Source organism: Vigna unguiculata, chromosome 10 (assembly GCF_037176805.1).
Source record: "Vigna unguiculata cultivar grain cowpea cultivar isolate G323 ecotype 2 chromosome 10, ASM3717680v1, whole genome shotgun sequence".
Taxonomy (NCBI): domain Eukaryota; kingdom Viridiplantae; phylum Streptophyta; class Magnoliopsida; order Fabales; family Fabaceae; genus Vigna; species Vigna unguiculata.
The window spans coordinates 2,570,616-2,590,074 of NC_140801.1; the positions used below are offsets into that span (position 1 = coordinate 2,570,616).

Consider the following 19,459-nt stretch of genomic DNA (forward strand, 5'->3'; position numbering starts at 1 on the left):
TTAGTGTCTTTTGTTGGGATCAAGTTCTTACCACTAGACCAAAAGTTGTAACCATTAGTTAGGGCACAACTCTTTCTACTTGAAAGCCTAACAACCCTAAGCACCACATTCAATTATGACTCAGTCAATTTGGTCTCTGCCACGGGACAATTGATGTCACATGCAACAATCCCTCCTCAGCAATTGTCTCCCAAGGAATCTCGCACTTGGATTGTGACTTAGTCCACTTAACTTCCGCCATGAAGAAATTGTGTAACCCGCGATACTTTTGATAATATTTAAGAAGACTTTTTTGTTACAACATCTTTTTCACAAAATAGGATACTTAAGAAGACCGATAAAACTCTCACTTAGTTGGGGAAAGGTTATCAATCTAAAATAGATTCTAAAACTTCCGATTTCATGTTTTTAGGCAATGTGAAACATAGTGTTACCCATAAACTTCGTGTTCTGGTCAACATTTACAATAGTGTCATGCTTCTATGTAAGTGTGAATTTGATTCAAGTATTATAATGTCCCACCAATAAATTCAAGTAAGTTCTTCACAAAAAGAAAAAATCACGAATCCAAAAACTGAAAACCAAAAGACAAATGTGTAATAACAAGATGTAATATTGATTAACCAAATATTGTTTTAACATTATGAGAAATTAGATATGAAACACCGGGAGGTTTGATATATCTGAAAACCTACAACAACAGTTTCGAAGTAACAAAGATTCATAAACTAAAGGTTTTATTAATCACAAAATACAACATAACACTAGGTTCAATGTACTACAGAAAATTGAAAATTCAGAAGGAAACCTTAAATGGTAAGTGTTTCTATTTACATAATTTTACTCATCAGCAACAACAACCACTTGTTTACCAACATTCCGACCAGTGTAGAGGCCAACCAAGGCTGCAGGGGCATTCTCAAGACCCTCAACAATGTCTTCCACATACACAACCTTCCCTTCTTTAATCAGAGGCAGCACAAACTCCAAGAATTTGGGATATAAATGGTAGAAATCAGTTACAAGAAAACCTTCCATTTTAATCCTCTTAAATATGAGATGTGCCAAATTTGTTACACCTTCTGGTTGAGAAAGATTGTACTGTGAAACCATTCCACAAACAGGTATCCGACCATGGAGTCTCATATTTGGGAGTACTGCATCAAGTGTCTTTCCCCCAACATTCTCAAAGTAAATATCAATGCCTTCTGGAAAGTATCTGATGTGTACATTGATATGCAGCAATCATTAACATTTATTGCATGGACATATTCACTCAAAATTTCTCTATCACAAATCTGTTAAATCCTAACCTTTTCAAAGTTGCATTGAGGTCAGACTCTTCTTTGTAGTTAAAAGCCTCATCAAATCCTAATTTGTTCTTCAGCAGATCCACCTGGTTGCAAGCCATATTCATTTTAGTGCATGAATTTCTAGCCTTGTTCATTACAACAATGCTTTCTGAAGCTATTCTCTTCATTCATGAGTTTGTTTTACTGATGCAAACAAAAACACCTTTTTTGAAGTATAAAATATATTCAGAGTGAAATTTATAATACTCAGTATAAACGATAACATCCTGCATTGACCGAAACAAACTTCATGTACTTCAATTTCTCCAACAATCTAGAAAAAACAGAAAAGTCTGCAACATGTTGCACTGCCAGAGGATTTATAATTGGAGGAAAAGGCTTTGGTTGTTGTTGTTGTAATTAGGCTAATTCAAGATAATTGTTGAACAACACAATGAATATCCTAAATGTTTCGAAGCTAATAATCATTTATATAAGAACATCTCACAGAAACAAATGCACAAACACCTTATCTCTGCTTCCAGCACTTCCAACAACATAACAACCACTCAACTTGGCAAATTGGCCAACAAGTTGACCAACAGCACCAGATGCAGCTGAAACATAAACATTTTCTCCTTTTCTGGGAGAACATAATTTAAAGAAACCAACATAAGCAGTCATTCCTGGCATACCTGTGATCAGAAAATAAAATGGTCAAAAGACACAGCAAAATTATAGAAAACCATGCAAGAACATCAATAAGCTTGCATGCATGATTGCTGAGATGCATTCAATTTTATGAATGAAGGTCATACTGACATCACCTGCATCATCATTCACTAATATGAAAGTATGAAAAAAAATTGAAATTGTTGAGAATGTACATACCAAGAATTCCAGTGTAGTAGGAAAGTGGGACATGAGTGTGGAGAATTTTGAAAGATATTTGAGATGGGGAGATAAAGCTATACTCTTCCCATTTGGTAATTCCCCAAACCAAATCACCTTTCTTATAATCTGAATGTCCAGATTCCATCACTTTAGACACACCATATCCTATCAATGGCTGCAATATCAATTGTTCATTACATATAGGTACCAGCCACATTTATTTTAACTTAATACTACCTCTGTTATTCATGTTTTAGGTTTTCTCTTTATATATTTACTATTGAAAACATATATTTCACATATACACTATAACTATACATACTGCATGTTTTTTTTTTTTTAAAATACCACCAAAATTAAATAAATAATGATTTAAAAAAATAAAATGACAAAATAACTATTTTGATTTAAAAAATATTTAAATATAAATTAGTAATTAATCATTTGAAGAGTGAAAATAAAAACGTAATTATTTTAACTTAAAATAATAGTTACTAAGAGTAAAATTTATACGAAAAATAAACTCTTTCTATACATAGTTATAAGTAAATATAATTTTTAAAATTAAAAAATAATAATTTTGTACAACAAATATAGATATAATCTTTCAAAATTTAAATAAGTTAATATTTTTATTTGTCATACATTTTACATATAAAATATAATAACAAATTTTTCAACACAATGAATATTAATATATTTCATTTTTAAAATAATAAAAAGTAAAATTATAATTTTAGTACAAAAGTTTTAATTTTATTCATTTTTTTAACTTTTATTAATAAGTAATATAATTGAATATGTATTTTTATTTGATATTTAATAATTACTATGTGTGTTTATTGAAAAGAAAATATCGTAATTAATACTAAGTTACAAATCAAATTCAATTTTAATGGATTAAAAATAAAAATATATTTTAATGGATTAAAAGAATTGGATTTAATCCATTTCTAACCCAATTCATTAAATTGATCACTCATCCATCTGAAAAAGAAAAAAATAAAAATAAAAACTAATTATAAAAAAAATACTAAAATTTAATTTTAATTCATTATGCATCATATTAAAAATAAGTTAAAATCTGAAAAAGTTAAAATTTAAAAGACTGAAGAATAAATTAAGATGACATTTTTATTATGTATTATATAAAATTTCAATTCTTAATCAAGAAATTTTAATTTTTGAATACCATATTATATTAAATGCATAAAAATTATTTTGTTTTTTTTTATTTTAAATTATGATATATTAATCCTTTTAACCTACCGACATAATGGATCATATATATATATATATATATATATATATATATATATATATATATATATATATATTACATGTAAAGTGTATCGACAACATGTGAGAAACCTAAGGTTTAAACTAACCATTTATAGAAGAATGCTATGAAAATGCAGAAACAAAAAATTTGAAAACTCACAGAAGAAGGAGTGTAGTGATGATGCATATCTATGCTTTCAACCTTGTTCATCAGGATTCTCATGTAAGGGTCACAAGAGAGGTACAGATTTTTGAGAAGAACATCATTGGAACCTTCTGGAACCTTCAATCTGATGCTTCCTTCAACAGTTTTCATGTCGGAATCCTTAGGAAAACCGACCACATAGTCTCTCAGAACCACTTTCTTGTTCCTCACTTCTGCCATTGAAATTCTTAGAAGCTCTGTGAGTGTGTTGGTTATGGGATCTTGGCTTTTACTTCCATTATTTAGAACCATTTATGGAGGAAATTATCAGGGAGAAAATGGGGAATGTGAAATGCTATTTTTTTCTGATAGGATATAAAGGTTTCTCACCACGTTTTTTTTTCTTCATATATAATTAGAATAGAAAAATGATTTCTTAATAATTTTTTGTTATAATTTGAGGTGATATTTTTTTGGATCATTTCTATTTTTTTATTTTTTTATATTCTAAAATTATTTAAAAGATGTCATCTTAGTTTGTAAGAGAAAATTGTCAAAATATCATTAATAAAAAATATTTTAATTAACTAGTTGTGTGGGGAGAGGTTTAGTTGTGTGGGGGAGGTTTGGTTGAGTGAGGGGACTTGTCCGTGATTATTTTCCACATATAAATTAGGTTAAATTATTTTTTTTTGTCATTCTATTTGTTAAACAGTGTCAAATTGGTCTCAAGTTTTTTTTGTCTCAATTTGGTCCTATTTTTTTTAAATATGATTCAATCTGGTCATTACCGTCAGTTTAATTAAATGGTGTTAAAGTTAATGTCACATGTCAATTTATGATTTTTTTGAATTTTTTTTATACATGTTACTTCAAAGTCGTGTCACGTGTCAAAATATTCAATTTTGTCCTTATATTTATTTTTAATTTCAATTTAATCCCATTTTTTTGTAAAAATGAACAATATTTACTCTCTTTAAATTGAGATTCAATTTACTTTTTAAATACATCTTACTTATAGTTATATTCTTACTAAAATTAATATTTTTATAAAATTATTTTAAACAAACTTTTTGTGTTTAGTTTTATTATTAAACAAAGTTAAACTTCAAACCTAATTTCAATAATTAATCATTTTTGTAATCATATATAAAGATATCAAGTTTATCATAGACTACAAATTTATTGAAGATTAAAAATCAAATAACTTGTCACACATAACTTTAGGAATTAAACCAAAGTTTCAAGTTTCGTATACAACTAATTTAAAAGTATTTCTATAAATATTTAATAAAAATGTTAATTTTAGTAAGAATATAACTATAAAATTTATCCAAAAATTAAATTGAGTCTCAATTTAAAGAGGGACAATATTGTTCATTTTTACAAAGAATGAGACTAAATTGAAACTAAAAAAAATAGGAACCAAATTGAATAATCTTGACACGTAGTATAACTATAAAGTAACATGTGTACAAAATATTTAAAAAAAAATCAAAAAAATCACAAATTAACATGTGACATTGAATTTAGCACAGTTTGGTCAAAATTGACAGCAATGACCAAATTGAATCATTTTAAAAAAAACTAAGACCAAATTGAGACAAAAAAAACTTGAAGACCAATTTGACATTTCTTAACAAATAGAAGGATTAAAAGAGTAATTTAACATATATATAATTTTTAAAATTTTTTTTAGTATATTATATATATAGTATATTTTTTTAGATTTATTGTAATATTTTAAAGTACTTCTTAAAGATGTTGTTAAACTGAAATTGATATGAAAAATAAAATAAATATGAATATTAAAATAATTTATTTAAAAATTACGTAATTATAATTTGTTCGATGATGCTAAATTAAAAAAAAAAATTAAATGATTAAGAGAGTTATTTTTTAATATTATTGGATACATATTTGAATTGAAGGTATACTCCATCATCAAAATTCAAATTGTTATTTAATTTTTGTGCTTAAATTTGATTATCCTAAACAGTATGAGAAAAAAAGTTTTACTCTTAATGAAAGTAATATTAACGAAAAATTAATATGGAAGTAATATTAATGAAAAATTAAGTGGTCAACATTAAATAAGAAAATAAAAAAAAACTTTTTAATATGTTTTATCATTATAAAATGATTTAATGCTTATTTATTTATTTATTTAGTTAGATATGATATTCAACCATGCTTTATTCGGTTTAAATAAGTTAGGTTTCTAATAAGAAACTTTGTTTTCTAGTGAACACGTGTAACTCTTATTAAATGAATTAAACCCTTAAATTTATCGCATTAATCCTTGAAAATAAGGAAAATTTAAATAAGTGCCTTAGGAACTAAGTTTAAACTCTAAAAAATTTGGGATTAAAATAAAAAATATTAATGACTTACAATTAAGAAAGGAGTATAGTATTAAAAATAGGTTAACTTTAGGAACATATATTAATTAAACTAAAAATATCAAAGACCTTATATGAATTTTTTTTCTTCCAAACTTCATATACTAATATAACAAAAAGACTAAAATCACTATTTACTCTCATTAATGATAGTTATATTTGAATGAATTAAAAATTATTGAGTGATAAATATATCCACCAAAACACATAAAATATTCATCGAAGCTAGTTAGAAAATTCAGAACATCTATGGTTGACAACAACTAATGTAAACAATTTTTTAACAAATAATTACATTTTTTACAAGAAAATTATATACTCGGTCTATCATCCATGAATTATCCAAGTCTTTATCATTTAAAACATTATTTTTTTCTTAAATTTTTTTCATTGCATTTTCTTATTTTTATTGTTTGAAATAAAATTATTTGCAATTTTATATGTAAATTCCGTAAATATTTCTGCTCTTTATTTATCGCTTGAGCATTTATTAGAAGAAGAAGAAGAAGAAATCAACCCTTCAATAAATTTGTTCAGTTTTACCGTTTTTCATATAAAATAATAAGAAATATATTTTAATAATGAAATCAATTAATTAAGTTGTATAAAAACTGACCTAAAGATTATTTACAAATCTTGAAAAATTGGTAATATAAATTGATTTTGTATTTCTTTTTAATAAATAATGTGTTCACTTGGTGAAAGATATGAGATAAATGATGATGTAATTTTATCTTTTTGAAAACTCTATCATCTATTTATAACAAACCAATGTAGCAAGCTATTTGTAGAAAAAAAAAAACTTATCATATTAATTATTCCATACTCTACAAGATGAACAGCATTATATCTACTTAATGCTTATAATTACTTGTACGAAAGGTCAATAAGCCAAAATTAATAATAATAAAAATCTATATTAGTCTAAATAAATATATAAAAAATATATGATAAATTTTATCATGATTATTTCTTTTACAATAAATTGATAATTAAGAGAAGAAACTATTTATAAATTGGCATTTGTTCTGGTACACTCAATAAGTCTCACATCGCTTAAGAGTCGAGGTCAAGCGAAGTTTAAATATTCCTACATCCCTCCACCCTCTGAGACGTCTTTTAAGGACAAAACCGTCGTCACGGAGCTCAAACGTTCCAAAACGGACAATACTTCGAAAACGATGACTGCCGAATAAACTTGATTGGAATCGGAACAACATTGATCTTGAGAAAATAGACATATAACAACTTTTATTAAAACAGTTTTTAATGTCTTTGTAGAGACATGAAAGAAGGGAGAAGAAGAAGAAAGCAATTGGATTAATTTAGAGCAAAGGTATCTCACATATGAAGTGTAGAGAATATCATTAATATTAAGAAAAAATAAATTTTAAAGCTAAAACTTACTATGTACAAAATGGTGATTGGTGCATCTTTAATTGTTTTGTTATTTACATTTTATTGTAAGCACAAATTAATCCTAATAAACATTTACTTGTTAATTTATCTATTTGATATAAAAATATTTAGTAAAATCCTAAATCCTAAACTTAATATACATTTCTTTATGATTTGGCATAAGAGGTGATATTGTAGTTATTCATTGTTTACTCATGTCATTGAAGACTAACCAAACAATTTACGTTCCTAAATATAAAGTGTGAACCACTTAAACGTACGGAACCTCGCACTTTTGAATTAGTGAAATGAAAATAAGCTTTCTTCGCGGTCACATTGTAATTAACTTAATTATTGATTTAGAATAGAATAAAATTGAATCATTTTAAAATATAGAATGACTAAATTGAATCAAAATTTGAAATAGATGAACTACTTTTAGAATGATAATAGTTAGCTTGACATATAACAATTTTGTTTTTTTAAATAAAAAATAAAAAAAGTCTTGAATTGACATTTGACACAATCATGACGTGACACAATTTATTTTTTTAATAAAATTAAAAAATTAAAAAGTACAATAAATAAAGTTCATAAAATGACATGTGACATGTATGGACACCGTGTTAATGTCAATTTAACGAAAATGACCAAATTGAATCTTTTTGAAAAAATTAGAAGACCAAATTAACCAAAAAAATAATAAGGGAACCAAAATGAACCAAACCAACAAATTAGGAAACTAAATCATCAGTAATTAAGCATATAAAATTTTATTTTCATGTTGGATTATGAGTATGACAAAACTTTTTCTAATCATTGTATTTTTGTGAAGAAAATTTTTTATGAAAAAATTATGATTTTCTTATTCTATGGTGATAACATATTAATTATTGGTCATGACACGAGTAAGATTCAATGTCTCTAAAGAAGTTAAACGAGTCATTTGCAATGAATAATTTGAGTCTCCGCAAAACAAAGAATTGGCATGAAAGTTATTCATGACAAAAAGAATGGAAAAAAATAAGCCTTTTAGTACTACACTTGTAAGTCACTTTAAATTGAGCTTAAATTAATGTTCTACAAGTGAGAAAGAGAAATAAATGTAGATGATTCTATAGTTATTTGCAATCATTAGTTTAATGTAATATATGATGTGTACAAGAGCCCACATTGCTCATGTTGTCGTTAATCATTTGCTTGCTAAGCCTAGAAAAGAACATTGACAAGCTGTAAAATCGATACTTAAGTATCTCAAAGCTTAAAAGTGGTAAGTTGTTGTTGAATTATTACATAGATGTATACATGATTGGTGATATAAGTTTCAAGAAGTACTTATAGTTTTGTGATAATAGGGAGAGGAATGTCATGACAATCCAAACTACAAAAGTATATTGCTTTGTCTTAACAAAGTATATTATTGTTATAGAAGTTGGTAAAGAGCTCTTGTGAATGCACAAATTCCTACAAGAATTATAACTATCATAAGAAAATTATTTTTTGTATTGGAATAATAAAAATACAAGAAAAAGGATGTTAGAAAAAGTAAATTCAAGTTTGGATGCTTTAGATGAAGACATCTCAACTGAAGTTAGAGAAGATTAAAATGCTCAAAGAGGTGGTGTTAGTGCATCTATGGATGATTTGGAGGTTCCTCTCATTGTTGATAATGGTGAAGGTCGTGGAGGAGATTTCATTAGTGGAAATGAAGGTCACACAGAGAAGAATGTGAGAAGACCTTTTCACTCCTGAATTTTTTAAAATAAATTTACGTCTGACTTATAAGTACCACATACAGAAAAGGGTTTTTATGTCTGGAGTTTACATATCATACGTAAATATTGACCATTTAAATAGCCTTGGCCCACCCACATGGACAATCGACCTAGGTTGGCTCGTCTAAGTTGTGGGACCAATCACGCCATCTCAATTGTCTGCCTAGGTTGGGTCATTTAAGTTGTCGACCCACAATGCCCCATCTCGGTCATCGACTAGACCTGACCAGCCTAGGCCATCGACCCAAGTAGAGTCATCTCGCCCGTCGACATCGGTCGGTCCGTCTCGACATCGGTCGGTCCGGGTTGGTTAGGTCGTAGGTCCGAGCCAACATGTCTCTATCGTTGGTCCAAGCTAAGCTCGTCTCTATTGTTGATCCAAGCCGACTCGTCTCTACCATCAACCCGAGATCAATTGCCTGATCGCTCAGTTAGCTTGTCTCGACCGTCGACAAGGGTTTGCTCATCTCGACCATACGCTCGTCTCGACCATCAACCCAACTTGTCTCGACCGTCGACCAGGCCTGACCTATCTCGATTTTTGGCCTTGTCTGACCCGTCTCTACCATCGGCCCAAGCCACTGTGACCCGACAAGTCTCACCCATCGGCCCAGCCTATCCCAATCGTCCCGTCTGGGTCATCGTCCCAGTCCAACCCTTCTTGGTTGTTGGCTTAGGTCAGCCCGTCTTTACCGTTAGCCTAGGCCAACACTAGTTGGCCCGTCTTGCCTGTTTCTGCCATTGGCCTGGGCTTGCCCCACTCTTTTCAATCGTCGGCTTGGTCAAGCTTGTCTTGTCTGTCGGCTTGGCCCGTCTAGCCCGTTAGCCTGACCTAACTTGTCTCAATCGTCAGCCCGACTAACACGTCTCAACTGTTGGACCAACCCTGTTTTTCTCGACCGTTAGAGTGCCCAAACTCATCATGGTCGTGGGATCGGCCTAGCCTATCTCAACCATGAGTACGGGCCTGCCCGTTTGGGCTATTGGTCGGCATAACCCTGTTGTCTTAGTTGTCGATCCGGGCAAGCCAATCTTGGATGTGGGCTTGCGCTAGCTCGTCTCAACCATTGGCTCAGCTTGGCCCGTCAGATTCGTTTATCCAAGTCGGCCCATCTTAGTTGGTCCAAGTCGGCTTATCTCGGTCATCGACGCAAGTCAGCCCATCTAGGTCGTTGGCTCTGGCTGAACATCTAGGCCAGTTGGTCCAGGCAGGGCCGTCTTGACCTTTTGCTCGGGCAAGGCTATCTCCACGGTTGGCTCCTCTCTGCCTTTAGCTTGAGCTGACCGATCGATCTTTATCTTTCATTCGGACAGGCTCGAGATAGCTCGACTTGATATTTGACTCACTCAAAGTATTGTTTCTAGATGGGCCAAACCCACCTTAGTCATGACCCTAACTCACTTGAAAGGGGATTTTTGGGGTTGAGACTTTTTTTACTCTCTCACTCCCTAAAAGGGACTTGCCCATGAGTCATTGGCCAAATTAACACCTCTAACTACCAAGTATTTTTCACGTATATTGCCTTCAATATTAGGTGTAAATTGAGTCATGTGGTAATCAATTTTTGTGTTAATGATTATGTTATGGTATGTACTTAAGTGACAAAGGCTCGAGGAGTGCATGTTACATACAGTTTACAAAGGATATCTATACTTAGGAAACAAAACCTAAGAAAAAAAAAAGGTTTTGGATTTACGTACGAGGAAATGAAAGCATAGTTTGTATCCAAGAAAGGAAAATTGTTTGTATTGTAGAAAGGAAAAAGATGCATGTGTCTCCTAATGGTTAAGGGATGCAAGAATGGACACTGGTTTGGTATAAAGGAAAAGACAAACTTATGACAAGCCAATGGTTGCTTCATATATATACTATAGAAAGCACCTGCATGAAAGTGAAATGTAACAATGATGATGATATCCACTCATTTTACGCAACTTGGTTTATGTTAATTTTGCATATATTTTTTTAAAATATGTTTTATTACATACATATGTATTCTATACTTACATAGTAAAAATCCCTATGTGGCAAGAAAAAGAAGAAGCAAAGATATATAAATAAAATTAATAAAAACGTATATAAAAGAATAAATATAACATAAGTATTTAATAATTATTAATACCTATTGTATTCTTTAAGGTTTTCTTCATGTTTTGTGTGTTCTTAGAGCAATCGTTCTTTTCTTTTTTCTTATGATGTATTTACAACTCAACTTTTGAGATAATGCCTATGTATATGGGTTTTTGTATAATTTTTTTTAAAGTAAGTGGAAATAATGAATATAAAAAACCATATATCAATAATTGATGTCAACATTAACACATAAAAAACAAGATAAGAAATCAAAATAAAGAAAATAGAAAAGATAAAGAAGAGAGTAGAATCAAGATAAATATATTGAAAAATTATCTAAGATAATACTCAAAAGTTGTCACTTTCTCATTTAATTAAAATGTTTTTGTAAAAGAGGGGATATATATATATATATATATATATATATATATGTATTCACATATGGTCCAAAAGTGAAATGAACTTACAGAAAAAAAAGTTCAAATTTTAAATATAGAAAGATCTTAGTAGGGCCAAGAATCTTCAGGTACATTCTATATTTAGATTACATCTTCCATGAATTTGATTTATGCTTCCTATTTTGTCAACACTTTACCTCTTATCATTTCTAACCTTTTATTTCCAATATATATAATCCAATATGAGTTTGAAGTTGGGAATAATATTGATGGAAAACAGTCAGAAATATCAAAAGCTTGCATCTTTCTGCATTATTGGTGAAGTCATGACCCCGTTGCGCTTTCACTCTCCCATTTTATCCCTTATCATCCATTCCTTATTCACAACACAACAAATTCAAACCACTCAAAAATCATAAACCTTTGAGATGGCAGAAGTGAGGAACAAACAAGTGGTTCTGAAGAACTATGTGGTTGGTTTTCCCAAAGAATCAGACATGGACATTGTCGAAGGAACCATAACATTGAAGGTTCCAGAAGATTCCTCTGATGTGCTCCTCAAAAATCTCTACCTCTCATGTGATCCCTACATGAGACTCCTCATGACCAAGGAGGAGGACCTTTCTCTCGGAGTTGTCACCTACACGCTTCACTCTGTAACTCTCTCACTCTTTCACCATGCAATGTTCACTTTTTTCTTACTATTGTCAACTAAATAAAGAAACAGAACAAAATTTAACAAATAAAGCTTCTAGAAATAAACTTTAAGAGTAATTAATGATATATTGATGTAGTTGGTAACAGTTGACTAATTGCAGCCACTGACAGGAAATGGTGTGTCTGAAGTGGTGGAATCTAGAGATCCAGATTATGAGAAAGGTGATTTAGTTTATGGAATGACTAAATGGGAAGAGTACAGTTTGATCCCCTCATCCCAAATACTTTTCAAAATTGTGCACACTGATGTTCCACTTTCCTACTACACTGGAATTCTTGGTATGTATCTTCTCAACAGTTTCAATTTACTTTCATTCTTAGTGAATAATGAGGTGATGTCAGTATGATCTTCATTCATAAAATTGAATGAATCTCAGCAATCTTGCATGCAAACTTATTGATGTTCTTGCATGGCTTTCTATAATTTAGCTGTGCCTTTTGACCCATAACATTTTATTTTCTGATCACAGGTATGCCAGGATTGACTGCTTATGGTGGTTTCTTTGATGTAAGTTCTCCCAAAAAAGGTGACAATGTTTTTGTTTCAGCTGCCGCTGGTGCTGTTGGTCAACTTGTTGGCCAATTTGCCAAGTTGAGTGGTTGTTATGTTGTTGGAAGTGCGGGAAGCAAAGAGAAGGTATGTGTACAACTGTTTTTGTTAGATGTTCCTATATAAGCATCAAAACATTTAGGATATTCATTGTATTGTTCAACACACGATTACTTTCAATTAGCCTAATTTCAACCACAATAACCAAATCCTTTTCTTTCAATTATAAATTCTTTGGCAGTTCATGTAATCCTTGAGGCATGTTGCAGATTTTTCTGGTCTTTCTAGATTGTTGCAGAAATTGCAGTACATGCAATTTGTTTCAGTCAATGCAAGTTATTATTACTTATGCTGAGTATTAGGATTTTCACTCTAAAAATATAGTATATAGTTCAAAAGGGTGTTTTGTTTTCATCAGTAAAAGAAATTCATGAAGAGATCTATTTCAGAAAGCATTGATGGTGAAACTTTTTTGACAGGAAGCATTGTTGTAAAGCAGTATTATGAATAAGGTTAGAAATTCATGCACTAAAATGAATGTCTTGTAACCAGGTGGATCTGCTGAAGAATAAATTAGGATTTGATGAAGCCTTTAACTACAAGGAGGAGCCAGATCTCAATGCAGCTTTGAAAAGGTTAGTATGCAACATTGTCCTTACAGAGAAATTTGAGTTTATATTGTTTGTTTCCATAAAGAAAATGTTACAAGTTACAGTAGCTGATAACAGAAGCAATAGTAATGAGTGGTGAATTTGGAAATCAGGTACTTTAGAGAAGGCATTGACATATACTTTGAGAATGTTGGGGGAAAGACACTTGATACAGTACTCCCAAATATGAGACTCCATGGTCGGATACCTGTTTGTGGAATGATCTCACAATACAATCTTACTCAACCAGAAGGTGTAACAAATTTGGCACATCTCATATTCAAGAGGGTTAAAATGGAAGGTTTTAATGTAAATGATTTCTGCCATTTATTTCCCAAATTCTTGGAGTTTGCCCTGCCTCTGATCAGAGAAGGGAAGGTTGTGTATGTGGAAGACATTGTTGAGGGTCTTGAGAATGCCCCTGCAGCCTTGGTTGGCCTCTATACTGGTGGCAATGTTGGTAAACAAGTGGTTGTTGTTGCTCATGAGTAAAATTATATCAATCGAAACACTGTACCATCTAAGTATTACGGCTGAATTTTCAATTTTGTGCTTGATATTAAAGCTTGTTTTTAAAGTGTTGCAATCATCATCCATTCTCTTTAGAGTTATTAATGCATGATGTTAATTTTCTTTTGAAACGATTGACAAGGTACCAAATATTAACTAGTTGACACTAGTAAGTATTATGTGAATAATTACTTCAGTAAAATCTTACTTAAAGGTTTGTATGTCTTGGACGATTCTATGATAATATGCAGTAAAACATATTAGTAGACGACTATTTTTATAACGTCTATTGAGGTATGTGCCGCTTTCTGCATCATGCATTCTTCATTTGTGATAATGTTATAACCGTTTTGTTAGATTAGGGTTTTAACTCTTTTTCATTCAGTTAGTGGGTTGTAGAAACCCTTTCATTCAATAACTAAAAAAGAGGAAAAATAATCAAATAACCTTGTGTTGAGAATTTGTAGTATTACCTGGTTTCCAGGATTTATTGTCTGTGAGCTTTGAAGCTCGGACACGCTTCATAAACAGTGTTTCATGTCCAATACGTATTGCACACCAACACTCGTACTCCTATGATAATCGTATGATACACTATGCCCAATTTGAAAGACATTTTTTTTTGTCTTTGACATGATTTTGTTGATATGGCTCCAATAGAATGTTAATGACTACAAATAAGGAACAAATCTTATACAATAACTACTCTTCGTTTTTTGGATATTAGATTCATTTTTATTTTAGTTGACGGTTTCAAATTAATATATATATACTATGTCTCGTGTCCTATATTTGTTTCAATTTAATCGTATCTCTGTGATTGTGTCTGTATCATATCCGTGTCTATATCCGTATCTGTATCTGGGCAACATAGTCTTTGACTAATATATATATATATATATATATATATATATATATATATATATATATATATATATATATATATATATATATATATACCATTTTCATTGTCCTATAATTTTTTAATTTAGTCGTATTTCTGTGTCTGTGTCCGTATCATATCTGTGTCTATATCCGTATGTGTATCTAGGCAACATAGTCTGTGAGCAGTGTCGATGCATGGAAGGAGATGGTGGAAAATATAACTAGATGACTAATCTTGTAGAGTCTAATCATGCAGTTTGTTAGTCTAGTGTCTACTCAGTTTGCTATAAGAACTACTATTCACATAAATTCCAAATGAGTATAATCGTGTATCATGCATGTTAGTTATAATTGTATAACAGAGAAACTTTCGAGTTGTGTCTCTGCTCCAGTGAATTCTTCCTTAGAACCTAATGTTTAAGTTGTACTGTTTGAGTAAGAGTTTGCTAACAGTGAAACTTTTGAGATGTGTCTCTGCTACAGTGAATTCTTCTGTGGACGTAGGTTGGAGTTCTTTTTTTACTTCAATCAAACCATGTTAACTTATATGTGTTTACTGATCTTCCTCTTCCTCTGTGTACCTTCTACCATTTCCTGCATTTATGGTTTAATCCTTTGTGAATTTGTAAACTATTCCATAACAGAATTTAATAAAGAGACATCTTAGTTGAAGTTGGAGAAGATGAAGATGCTGGTAGAGGTGGTGTTATTGCACCTATGGATGATTTGGAGGTTTCTCCCATTGTTGATAATGATGAAGGTCATGTGGAAGAGGACAATGGTTATCTAGCATTTAATATGAAGGATTTCCTTAGATTGTTTGTATTGAACATTTACGAATTTATTAGTTGTTTTATGCATGGCCATTTTATGAATTATGAACCTATTTTTAATTATGTTAGGTATTGAGTTTTATCATCTGTATTATTTTTAATGATTCACTTATTTATGAATATAATATACTCGTAACTTTTACGAGGTGAGTTACAATTTTTTATCCATTTTTTGATCCTTGAGTTTCACATCATTGGTCACTACTATGTACTAAAGGAACATCGGTGATAGAAAAGAATGATATAAAGACAAATTATGCTAACATTGAAGCAAGACCTTGAAAAATGATAAATACTTAATAATGTCTTCTTAAGATTAGGTGTCCTTTTGCCAATAGTTTCAAAACAAAATTAGCATCAAACAGTAATTACTCTAAGCAGAATTGAAGTTGATTGCATAGACCATTAAAACAAGATTCAATATCCAAGTGAAAATTGAAAATTCAGAAGTAAAGCTTAGAGAATAAGAATGTATTCATACAATTTTACTCACAAACAACACTAATCACTTGTTTTCCGACATTGCGACCAGTGAAGAGACCAACCATGGCTGCAGGGCCATTCTCAAGGCCCTCAACAATGTCTTCCACATACACAACCTTCCCTTCTCTAATCAGAGGCACCACAAACTCCAAGAATTTGGGATATAAATGGTAGAAATCAGTTACAATAAAACCTTCCATTTTAATCCTCTTAAATATGAGATGTGCCAAATTTGTTACACCTTCTGATTGAGTAAGATTGTACTGTGAGATCATTCCACAAACAGGTATTCGACCATGGAGTCTCATATTTGGGAGTACTGCATCAAGTGTCTTTCCTCCAACATTCTCAAAATATATGTCAATGCCTTCTGGAAAGTACCTGATTTCCAAATTCACTAATCACTACTATTGCTTGTGTTATCAACTACACTAACTAGTAACATTTTGTTTATGCAAATAAACAATATAAACTCAAATTTCTGTATAAGGACAATGTTGCATACTAACCTTTTCAAAGCTGCATTGAGGTCTGGCTCCTCCTTGTAGTTAAAAGCTTCATCAAATCCTAATTTATTCTTCAACAGATCCACCTGGTTACAAGACATTCATTTTAGTGCAGGAATTTCTAGCCTTATTCACAAATAATATCTATCCCCTGCATTGAACAAAACAAATTTCATCTGTTTTAATTCCAGCAACAATCTTGGAAAATCGTAAGAGTATGACACATGCCTCAAAAGTTTACACTGGTAAAGGATTATAATTGAAAGAAAAAAAGTCCAAAGTATTTTATAATCAGGCTAATTCAAGCCACCATATAAAAAGTTTTTGGTTGTCGTTGCAACTAGGCTGATTCAAAAGAGTGGCATTTTAAACAGTAGAATAAATATTCTAAGTTGAAGCTGATTATTCATTTGAATCCAAATACTAAACAACAACAAACAAATACCTTCTCTTTGCTTCCAGCACTTCCAACAACATAACAACCATTCAACTTGGCAAATTGGCCAACAAGTTGACCAACAGCACCAGATGCAGCTGAAACAAAAACCTTTTCTCCTTTTTTGGGAGAACCTAATTCAAAGAAACCAGCATAAGCAGTCATTCCTGGCATACCTGTGATCAGAACAATAAAATGTTATGGGTCAAAAGACACAACAAAACCATAGAAAACCGTGCAAGAACATCTATAAGCTTGCATAAAAGATTGCTGAGATTCATCCAGAGAAGAACATAAGATGGGTCAAAAGGCTCAACAGAGTTATATTAAGACCTTGCCATAGCAGCTCCAATAATATATGAAAATATGAAAGAAAAGATGTTTATCACAGAGATGTTTACCAACTCCAATTTTTAATGCTTTTATGTAAACAGTTTAATTAAGAACTGATTTAAAAAGTACTTATTCAAGAGTACATCCATTAAGATCATGGGAAAGCTTATTGAAAGAACCTACATGATAGGATAAATCCAAATAAACTCCATGAAAGCCCTTCGTGAGTCTCTCTCTATGATGGTGAGATAATCAGGTTAAGCCATTATGTAAATGATATTTTCTACAAAGAAATGAGTAATTATCACACAAAAACTTCATGCTATGCATGCAGATCATAGTGACATCAAGTGCATTCATTCACTAAGAATGAAAACAAATTGAAACTGTTGAGAAGATACATACCAAGAATTCCAGTGTAGTAGGAAAGTGGTACATCAGTGTGCTCAATTTTGAAACGTATTTGAGCAGAAGATAACAAGCTATACTCTTCCCAGTTGGTAAAGCCCCACACTAAATCACCTTCCTTATAATCTGGATGCCCAGATTCCACCACTTGAGACACACCATTTCCTGCCAATGGCTGCAATCACTCAACAGTTACCACCTACATTTACATATGAACAATTACTCTTAAAGTTTATCTCTAGAAACTCTCTTTATTCAGCAACTTTTAGCTTAAGCAAAAACTATTCTTTTTTAGTTTTATTTAAGTTCTTAAAATAAAAATAAAAAAGAAACATTTTTTCTAGCATTTTGTTCCCTAAACATGCTTTTACTATCAATTAAATCTCGGAGAACAAAAAGATAATTATAAAGTATGCGAGAGATTTCTTTGAAGTTTGGTTTAGTTTTAAGAATTAAAAGCACAGGGAGATATAATTGAGAAACTGAAGTTATGAATTGAAGATGATAATAGTAAAGATAAGAGTAAAGTTTGTGTGGTGAAGAAGAGTGAGTTACAGAGTTAAGCGTGTAGTTGCCAAATCCGACATAAGTGTTTTTGGCCATGAGGAATCGCATGTAGGGATCACATGAGAGGTAGAGATTTTTTAGGAGCACATCAGAAGAACCTTCTGGAATCTTCAATGTTATGGTTCCTTCGACAATGTCCATGTCTGATTCTTTGGGAAAACCAACCACATAGTTCTTCAGAACCACTTGCTTGTTCCTCACTTCTGCCATATCAAAGGTTTATGATGTTTGTGTTGTGTTGTGAATAGAGAATGGAGGATAAGGAATCAAATGGGAGAAGAAAGGGAAACTGGGTCATGGTCTTATCACTGATGAGGAATGCCTGGTGCATAAAGGTACAAGCTTTCACACCACTTATTTTGAGAATAATTCAAGTAATGATTGTTTAATGTAGGTTAAAATACTCATTTTGTCTATGTTTTTGTTGGAAAATCTCAAATAGGTCCTAAGATTTTTTTTAGTCTCAATTAGGTCCATATTTTTGAAAATGTGTAACAATTAGGCCCATTCCGTTAGTATAGAGTTAACAGTGTTAAAGATGTGCCACGTGTCAGTTCCACATTTTTTTGAATTTTTTGGAATTTTTTTAAAATTTTTTTAATTTTTTTTAATTTTCTTTTTAATTTTTTTTTAATTTTTTGAATTTTTTTTTTGAAAATTATTCATGCCACGTGTCACGTCAGTATTGTGCCACGTGTCAAGTCAATAAGGTGACACGTGTCAAATCATTGTCTGAATCTCAATTTGGTCCATATATTTGTTATTTTTATTACATTTCAGTCCATTTTTTTAAAATTTTTTAAATATATTTATTTTAACTTTTTACAAAAATTTTTTAAAATTTTATATTTAAATTTATAAAATTGTTAATTTTAAACCAACTCTAACATTTGTATATAAATTATTTAAAACAATTTTGTAA

General features: G+C 30.9%; 3 protein-coding genes across 3 annotated transcripts; 1 reads left to right on the forward strand and 2 right to left on the reverse strand.

Annotated features, from left to right (window-relative positions):
* Positions 1-703: 703 nt before the first annotated feature.
* Positions 704-3,982, reverse strand: LOC114166613 (2-alkenal reductase (NADP(+)-dependent)-like). The gene is made up of 5 exons (XM_028051364.2): positions 3,628-3,982; positions 2,184-2,361; positions 1,821-1,987; positions 1,314-1,396; positions 704-1,219 (listed from the first exon to the last, which is right to left on the reverse strand). Exons 1-5 carry the CDS (start codon positions 3,922-3,924, stop codon positions 841-843), a joined length of 1,104 nt encoding a protein of 367 aa, XP_027907165.1. The 5' UTR covers positions 3,925-3,982; the 3' UTR covers positions 704-840.
* Positions 3,983-11,919: 7,937 nt separating this feature from the next.
* On the forward strand, positions 11,920-14,191 carry LOC114166550 (2-alkenal reductase (NADP(+)-dependent)-like). Its single transcript, XM_028051298.2, has 5 exons — positions 11,920-12,315; positions 12,478-12,655; positions 12,847-13,013; positions 13,479-13,561; positions 13,690-14,191. The coding sequence occupies exons 1-5, from the start codon at positions 12,088-12,090 to the stop codon at positions 14,066-14,068; spliced, it is 1,035 nt and encodes a 344-aa protein (XP_027907099.1). The 5' UTR covers positions 11,920-12,087; the 3' UTR covers positions 14,069-14,191.
* Positions 14,192-16,172: 1,981 nt separating this feature from the next.
* LOC114165985 (2-alkenal reductase (NADP(+)-dependent)-like) lies at positions 16,173-18,876 on the reverse strand. Its single transcript, XM_028050631.2, has 5 exons — positions 18,526-18,876; positions 17,968-18,145; positions 17,239-17,405; positions 16,797-16,879; positions 16,173-16,668 (listed from the first exon to the last, which is right to left on the reverse strand). The coding sequence occupies exons 1-5, from the start codon at positions 18,745-18,747 to the stop codon at positions 16,290-16,292; spliced, it is 1,029 nt and encodes a 342-aa protein (XP_027906432.1). The 5' UTR covers positions 18,748-18,876; the 3' UTR covers positions 16,173-16,289.
* Between the last annotated feature and the right edge of the window lie 583 nt (positions 18,877-19,459).